Source organism: Anomaloglossus baeobatrachus, chromosome 1 (genome assembly GCF_048569485.1).
Source record: "Anomaloglossus baeobatrachus isolate aAnoBae1 chromosome 1, aAnoBae1.hap1, whole genome shotgun sequence".
In the NCBI taxonomy this organism is placed as follows: domain Eukaryota; kingdom Metazoa; phylum Chordata; class Amphibia; order Anura; family Aromobatidae; genus Anomaloglossus; species Anomaloglossus baeobatrachus.
Genome location: NC_134353.1, coordinates 80,677,034 through 80,686,355, shown reverse-complemented (window position 1 = coordinate 80,686,355; position 9,322 = coordinate 80,677,034). Strand labels below are relative to the sequence as shown.

The window sequence follows — 9,322 nt, the reverse complement described above, 5'->3', positions numbered from 1 at the left end:
AGATTTAATGAGGCAGGGAGCATAAAACATCCAATATCCAAATGGTTCTTTAGAGTCCACACAAACAGATCTGGGGCAATCTGACGCCAAGAAGAATGCAACAGTCCTCAGATGCGTTCCCTATATTCAGCAGCGTGGCAGCTGATCCTCAATGTCCAATCGTCCATGTACGGGCAAAAAGGAGCTGGCCTGAGCACAGGTCCTCACCCTTCACCCAACAAAGCATAACTAAACTAAAAAAGATGTGGCTGAATCTCCCACCTCTCCTTAGATCCACGCCCTTAACATTTGCTACTTGTAGCTACTAGTTAGAAAGAAGTTCCTAGACACTGTCTCCAGAGATTATGTACTAGGGAAGCCCCCTGCAGAGGAGAACAATATATATGCAACCCCCACCAAATCAAAGACAATAGCTACTGCTGAAGCCTGATTGCAATATGATACAGGCTGGGGGGATATAATTGTTACAGTTATAAAGCAAGGTTTCAAGACATCTCAGGTCTCTTCCTTAAGAAAGAGAAAGAGACCTGAGATGTCTTGAAACCTTGCTTTATAACATCATCATATTTTATTTTAGTTAGCCATTAAAAGGTATCACAACTACAAAATTTTAATTTTGATTCTCTCACTGAGAGCAATCAGAGTGATACAGTGTCACATAGTGCCATACAGTGTCACATAGTGACATACAGTGCTCACATAATGCCATACAGTACTCACATATACAAGTGCACAAAGATATTACACATTCACCACGCGAAAAGTGGGCCTGTGCACCCCCAAATGCCAGAGCTGAATCTTAGTCACAGTCCGACCCTGATTAGGGGTATATCTGAGGAAAGGGATAGCCTAGGGTCCCCTAGCATGAAGGACAGTATAGGAGTCCCTCACTGTCCCGCAGTCACATCATAACAGATTCATGCCACCCAAACCATGGGTAGCATGAATCAGAGCCTGGCTGCACAATAGAAGTCAGGTATACTTTTACCCTAATTTCAGAGAAACTATACTTTGAAGATCTGTCCACAGACCATAGATGGACACATGACTAGTCCGGCACCAATTCTGACTTCTCCTAGCAACACTAAATATGATTGACTGGTCTCTCTATAACGACAAACTTGGAGTGGCATTGGGAAAAGTAGGCCAGTGGCAGCGCCAAATTCGTCTCACCACAGGATATGATCCCCTACTGGATCTTCTAACTAGATTTTCTCTGCAGTTCTACAGTCAGGCCCTGATTCATGGTGCCCGCAGTTGCAGCAGCATGAATCAGCTGAAAGGTTCCCTTTCATATTGATGATTGGCGTGTTTGATGCCCAGCTCCATGAATGATCCCTTGAGTGATAGTTGTACATTACACTGGAAGCATCACAGCACCATACACCAACTAGTGGCCATTAGTGGTACTACAAGTTGTCTCCCACACAAGTGAGTAGGAGAGAGGTTGCAGTACTTTTCATTGCCACAATGTAGAGAAGTGATTGGGGAGGGTGACAGCAGCCAGGCTCCCACCGCTCTGAGAATCCGGATTAAAACCCCTTTAAGGCTATGTGCACACGCTGCGTTTTTTTGACGCTGCGTTTTTGTGCGTTTTTTGGCCGCTAAAAACGCACAAAAACGCACCCGCGTCGAAAAAACGCGTAAAAAAACGCATGCGTTTTTACCGCGATTTGGTGCGTTTATGGCTGCGTTTTGCTGCGTTTTTGATCTCTTCGTTTTGCTGCGTTTTTCCAATGCATTGCATGGGGGGAAAACGCAGAAAAACGCAGGAAAGAACTGACATGTCCATTTTTTTTTTCAAGCTCAAAAACACAGCTTAAAAAAAAAGTTGTGTACGGACAGCAAAAATGAAAACTCATAGACTTTGCTGGGGAAGCAAAGTCATGCAGTTTTGAGGCCAAAAACGCACCCGAAAAACGCGCAAAAACGCACTGTGCGCACATAGCCTAAGGCTTGTGTATCTGACATTAAAAATGTAACTTAAGAACTGTTCCCAACGTAGTTGCACTTTGCAGTTTTCATGTGAAAAACTCTTTGTAAGTGCAACAGAATAAAACTAGTAACACATACTGATAAAAGTACTAAAGGGGTTAAGAGACTCGGAGATTTACAATATAAACTATTTTCTTCGAGCGTCACCTGCCTAATCTACCGTACGTGAGTGTAAGAACATTTTTTTTTCCCGGAAAAGAAAAATGTGTAATTCAAGCACTCGGCTATTGATGAACTCACTTGTCCCTGTTTCCCTCAGCCGTATGTACAATGATGTGATATATGAGATATTTAATAACCGCACCCAACACTCAGAATCCATATACCCATAAAAAATAATTATAAGAGTAATCACAAATAACTCTGGTATTATCAATAATCACATCTATATCTTTATTTATACATGATCAAAACATTAAAAATATTCAAGATGAATTGTCTTATATATATATATATATATATATATATATATATATATTAGTATATCACAAACGTGAGTACACCCCTCACATTTTTCTAAATATTTTATTATATCTTTTCATGGGACAACACTGAAGGTCTGACCCTGTGATACAATGTGCAGTGTTAGTGTGCAGCTTGTAAGAACACACTTTGCGTTCACCTACTTGCAGTTCTAAGCGCACGTTTTGGGCTTAATTGATTTGACCAAAGTTGCTTTTTTCAGAAATTTAGCGCTGAAAACGCATGCGTATTTACCGCGTTTTAGATGCATTTTACATGCTTTTTAACCTACGTTTTGACAGATGCGTTTTGAACATCAAGACACTGCTAAATAAAGATTAAACAGTCAAACAGAATGAAAAAAAGAGAAAAAAAAGGATCAAATCTATATTAATGGGAAAAATAATGAAAATAGATATATTTCATAAAATTATCGGTAATATACATTTTATCACTAAAATAGAAATAAATGCATATTTTTCTTAAATTCAATTGACGGATTATGTGTGTGTGTAAAGGGACATAGCAAATCATTATTTTGATGTCCAAAAAGCATGTTTTCTGCACATAAAAAGCAGGTAAAACGCAGGAATTTGAAGGAATCTTGGTTTTTGCCAGTTCTCATTGACTTCAATGTTAGCAAAACGCAGCCCAAATGGCAAAAACAATTGACATGCTGCTTCTTTGAACGTATGGTTTTTGCCACAAAATATGCAAATTAAACGCAGCGTTTAGAAACGCAAAGTGGGGACAGAAAATCATCATTTTCCATTGACTTTGCTGGAAAATCAAAACGCATGCCTTTTGGCATGAAAAAGGTGCTTCTCAAAACGGACCTAAAAAGCACCTGAAACGCAGGTGGAAACGCAAAGTGCGGACGTAGCCTAAATTTGGTGTCCCCTAAATAACTCAACACACAGCCATTATTGTCAAAACTAAATAAAAGTGAGTACATCCCTGAGTGAAAATGGCCAAGTTGTGCCCAATTAGCCATTTTCTCTTCCCAGTGTGAAATGACTCATTAGTGTTACAAGGTCTCAGGTGTGAATGGGGAGCAGGGGTGTTAGATTTGGTGTTATCGCTCACACACTCTCTCATACTGGTCACTGGAAGATCAACATGGCTCCTCATGGCAAAGAATTCTCTGAGGATCTGAGAAAAAGAATTGCTGCTCTACATAAAGATGCCCTAGGCTATAAGAAGATTGCCAACACCCTGATACTGACCTGCAGCACAGTGGTCAAGACCATACAGAGGTTTAACAAAACAGAATCCACTCAGAACAGGTCTCTCCATAGTCAACCAAAGGAGTTATATCCAGAAGTTGTCTTTTCCCAATAAACGTATGAGAGCTGCCAGCATTGCCACAGAGGTTACTAGTGGGTGGTCCACCAGTCAGTTCTCAGACCATACACCACATAGTGCATCAAATTTGTCTGCATGGCTGTTGTCCCAGAAGGAAGCCTCTTCTAAAGATGATGTAGAGAAATGTCCTCAAACAGATTGCTGAATACAAACAGACTAAGGACATGGATTACTAGAACTATGTTCTGTGATCTTATGAGACCAAGAAAACATATTGGGTTCAGATAGTGTCAAGTGTGTATGGAGGCAACCAGGTGAGGAGGACACAGACAAGTGTGTCTTATCTACAGTCAAGCATGGAGGTAGAGTGTCATGGTTTTGGCCTGCATGAGTGCTGCTGGCTGTGGGGAGCTACAGTTCATTGAGGGATCCATGGATGCCAACATGTACTGTGACATACTGAAGCAGTGCATGATCCCCTCCCTTCAGAAACTGGACCACACAGTAGTAGTACAACATAACGACCCCAAACACCCCTCCAAGACAAACACTGATTTGCTAAAGAAACTGAGGGTAAAGGTGCTGGACTGACCAAGTGTCTCCAGACTTAAACCCTATTGAGCATCCATAGGGCCTCCTCAAATGGAAGGTGGAGGAGTGCAAGGTCTCTAACATCCACCAGCTTTGTGATGTCATCATGGAGGATGGAAGAGGATCCAGCAGCTCCTGTGAAGCTCTAGTGATCTCCATGCCCAATAAAGTTAAGGCAGTGCTTGAAAATAATGGGGCTACACAAAATATTGGCACTTTGGGCACAATTTGGCCATTTTCACTTAGGGGTGTACTCACTTTTGTTGTCATGGGTTTAGACATTAATGGCTGTGTGTTGAGTTATTTAGAAAGCACCATATTTAAAATGTTATACAAGCGGCACACCGACTACTGTACATTGTATATACACTATATCAGGGGCAGACATACATGCAGGAGCACAAGGAAGGTCCAGTCAGGGTGCTGATCACTACTGTGGTAGGATTATGGGAGAGGCCCCCTGGCATCTGTGGATGTATCTAGAGTATATACTGTATCTAATTCTCATCTTCTTCTTTTCCCTGCTTTAGGACTTTGGTATGGAGAGGAGAACCACTAACCGTGTGCCACAGGCTGCACATCTGTCTATGAGAGAATATTTCATGTATCTAGTATATAAAGATTTATCGCAATATGCCACTAAATAAACACAGGTACAAGTCATAGATGGAGATAGGAGAGTAGATTTGCATTACTTCGGTGAATCTCCACTTACTTTTCTGCATCTCCAGCTCTTCATCATTCAAAAAAACTTTTAATCTATTATTACTACTTTTATTACACCACACACAAAGTAAATATTAGACATAAAAAAAAAAATATCCAGTTAAAAGGGAAAGATTGTGGAATAAAGAGCGGTGCCTTCTTCATATGTCCTTCATGGGGTCCTTAATTTTTATTATTTTTAGTACTTTCCTATGCAGAAATTATCATGATTTATAAAATAAACCCTTAATTCTTGATGACTTTTCAGAAAGTACCTATTTTACAGTACACATCAAACAAGGAGTAAGCAGAGTGCATTCTGTAAAAGATGGAAAATGGGACAGCAATATCTATAATGATAATCCAGGGTATGAACCCGAACACAATCGCTTCCAATCCATTATCATACTGCGGGCGACATCCAAAAGCTGGGGGTATCCAAAGCTGGAAGAAAAATTGTATGTGTTAGTACTGTGTATATAGTATAAAACTTTTCTACTACTAACTTATTCATGTACATGTGTGCAAAACAGCTCTCCTCCAGAAGGAAGAACATTAGGCATACATTTCCCAGAGAACATTGCCCTAAAAAATCCTTATTAGCTGCCTCTCCACAAGGAGAGAACCGTCCAAGAACAATCGGGTCAGTGTTCACTCCTTGTTATCTAGCTAGCTGTGACGAGCTTTTTTAAAGGAAATCTGTCAGCAGGTTTTTGCTGTGTAATCTGAAGACAGCATGCTGTAGGGGTTAACACAAAGATTTCAGCCATGTGTCTCTTTTCATCTGAAATGTTGGTTTTAACTTCAGAAGATTACCATTTCTGGACTCGGTAAGCTAGTCCAGCACACGCCTGCTGTGATTAGCACCTCACTGTCTATAGACATTGTATATAGAGAGTCTGTTATGAGCCGGGGCAGTTTTCTGAGCTCTGCTACATCACTAAAGTCCCCGTCACACACAGAGATAAATCTTTGGCAGATCTGTGGTTGCAGTGAAATCATGGACATATTGTTCCATTTGTACACAGCCACAAACCTAGCACTGATTGTCCACAATTTCACTGCAACCACAGATCTGCTGCAGATTTATCTCTGTGTGACAGGGTCTTAATTCTAAAAAGTTTGATTGTGTCAAAACAACTGCATCCAGTATTCTAAGTGCTAAGTGATACATCGTTGGATTCACAATCTCTGCCTACATAATGCTGCTGTCCAATGAGGTAGCAAAAACCTGCTGACAGATTCCCTATAAGCTTTTATGACAACTATGGAACCTCAAGAGAAAAACACATATACAGTATATGATAGTGGGAGCTCACATGACTCCTATGGGGCCCAGATTCAGAGTTTTCTCCTTGTATGTATGTATGTATGTATTTATGTATGTATATATATATATATATATATATATATATTATATATATATATATATATATATATATATATATATATATATATATATATATATATATATATATATATATTGTGAGATGCCGAGGGGAGAAGTACTAGAGAACAGGTATGTTTCCCCTCGGTTCATTTCATATGTCTCCATGTATTGATTGTGGAGCGGTCGGCCCATGCAAATGGGCTGGGAAAGGCTGGGAAAGTTATATCTGGCTCAGCAATAAGTTAGTCACTGAAGCCTGTTTATTTCAGTGTAATTTTGGGCTCGTTTTTTCCTGGAGCAATCAGTAGGAATGGCAGTGGGACTGGTTGCTCCCTTCTCCACATTCAGTCCAGTTTTTTGATTCCTCACTGGATCAGCTGAAATAATCAGGAGGCATTCAGAACAGAGAGGCTGCTGAGGAGAGGTACAGGCTCATGGCTGCTGGTGCTGGGACTCAATACCTCCACTGGCTGTGCTGAGGAACCCACACAGTAAGAGAATACTGTTTTGTTTGTTACATAGGTTTATTTTGTAGCTAGCATTCTGTTGTTAGTTAGTGGCCAGATGGCCTTAGACGTTTATTTTCCTGTTTTTTTGCATGTGTAACACTGAGGCATAAGTGTACACAATAAACACGGCAGTGGCCATATCTGTGCGGAACCTGCCAGTCTGCCGCTGTCATCTGTAATCCATAGCCACTCGCTTGGACCAAAGCAAAGATCCCAGCTGAGGTATATTCCCTGTATCACAATATATATATATATATTAGTGGTTGGGTGAACTTCTTCAATGCTTTGATGCCGTACCTACAAGTGCCGTACCTATTGTTGGCAAACAATGAAGTCTGAAAAATAAAAACATATGCCATCAACTTTGCAATAACTATATTCCAGAGGAATGCTGGCACTGCAGTTACCATCTGGAATTTCCTAAAAGACTTTCCAGGGATGATTTTAACCCCTTCATGCCATGGCTCTTTTTTGTTTTTTTCATTTTCGTTTTACCCCCCCCCCCCCCCCCCTTCTAAGAACCATAACTTTTTTTTTTTCTGTCAATTCAGCAGTATGAGGACCTGATTTGTTTTGAGGAACGTGTTGTATTTTTGAATGACACCATTCATTTTGCTATATAATGTACGAGCAAAGAAATCCAACTGTGGTGAAATTGCAAAAAAAGTGCATTTCACAATTGTTTTAGGGATGTTTTTTAACCATGTTCACTATATGGTAAAACTGATGTGGTAGTATGACTCTCCAGGTCAGTACGAGTACATACATACCAAACGTAGTTTTTTTATTTAAGTGTCCAAAAAAAAAGCAAAAAATGTTTTGCTTTTGTCTCAATTATCCGAGAACGATAATATTTTATTTTTCTGCATATGAGGCTAATGAGGCCTAATTTTTTGCGCCAATATATTTTGATAAATCAGACCTTTCTGAACGCAGTGATACCAAATAAGTATATTTTTTTATTTTTTTTTGTTAATTGAAAATCAAAAGGGGTGCACACTACATCAGATCGCACTGTTGTTACCCCCAGTGGGAGCCGATCAAACACTGCAAGCATCTCACACTGGGCTGAGCACCGAGCGTACCTGAGCACAGCGATGTTCGCTAATGGTTTGCATACGTAAAACACCCGAACTCTGAACCTAAACTCTATTTTTTTGTAAAGTCTGTGTTTAATACAAAGACCAAACACTGGATCTTGGGTTTGCTCATCTCTACTCTTCATCCTTACCCTTCTTCTTGCCTTTCCTTTCTTTTCTAGGTTAATTTAATACTATATTCAGTTTGTGATGAGCGCATCAATTAATTGCAAAACAAATTCATGTTGAATATGTGGGAATTCAATGGACTTGACAAGTTCTATGCTATTAGTTCTTCGCCTTGCTCGAATTTCGAAAATTGGCTGCCCCCATTTTACATAATGCACAAGATTACATCAGCCAGAGTAGGCACACAAGTCCTCGGGCGCAGTCACATGGGCTTCACCATAATGCTATCACATTACATGGTATAGCACATAACCTGTATAAAAGCAAAAGCAGGAAATGCAGCAGCCATTTTATAGAAAATCTGGATAGTGACAAAATGCCACAATTCACAATTTAGGAATATAGGAAAGGCAAGAAAGCCATTAAGCACTGAAAAATCTATAAGGCTGTGCTTACACATTGCATTTTTTTGCCACAATCATGGCAAAAACACATTGTTTTACTATTATATAAAAATATTTCAGCAAAAAAGTTGCAGTTCTAAACACAACATGGCCATAACATGTAAACTCAGCCTAAGATATTGTGTGGCGCCCCTGTGGCTTCAGGTGCCACAGTGTGCTGTACCGCACCCGAGGTGCAGCATTCATCTCGGATTCAGAGGAAGTCATCACCGGTAAACAACCACCACAACACATCCAACACATAACACGGGAGCTCTGTCACTGGGACTGGGCCAGGTTAGGTGCCAGAGGTGGCCATCACGAGGTATGGGACCTCTTACCCACTAGTTCAGGAACCCAGGAGGCGGGGCTCCTGCAGGGGAAGTTAGGAGTCATCTCGCACAGCAGTTAGTTAGGTCCGGACACAGCAAGCACCAGTTCGCACTCAGTAAGAGACAACAGTCAGAGGTGATAAGGACAGACAGGGGCCCGTGGTCCGAAGCTGGAGGCTCGACCCGGGTTCTTAGGAAGAAGGGGGACCCCAAGGTTCGCAGGGAGTGCAGCAGGCAACCACAACCCGTTTCACGGCCCAGGAGCTTAGGTGGAGGGAAGACCACTGGAAAGGACACACAGAAGGAAGCACTTTGACCTCTGAACTATCCGGGTTCGGCTGGAGCCCATCACAGCGGAACACCGCACTGCAAAGGCGGTGTG

At 41.0% G+C, this 9,322-nt stretch overlaps 1 protein-coding gene across 1 annotated transcript in view; it reads right to left on the bottom strand.

Moving 5' to 3' along the window:
• Positions 1-5,322: 5,322 nt before the first annotated feature.
• The window catches only part of LOC142287324 (proton channel OTOP1-like), an 87,212-nt gene continuing 83,212 nt past the window's right edge, over positions 5,323-9,322 (bottom strand). The window contains exon 6 of the mRNA XM_075333437.1: positions 5,323-5,502. Within this exon, the coding sequence (XP_075189552.1) occupies positions 5,323-5,502 (180 nt within the window). The remainder of the gene's footprint in view (positions 5,503-9,322) is intronic.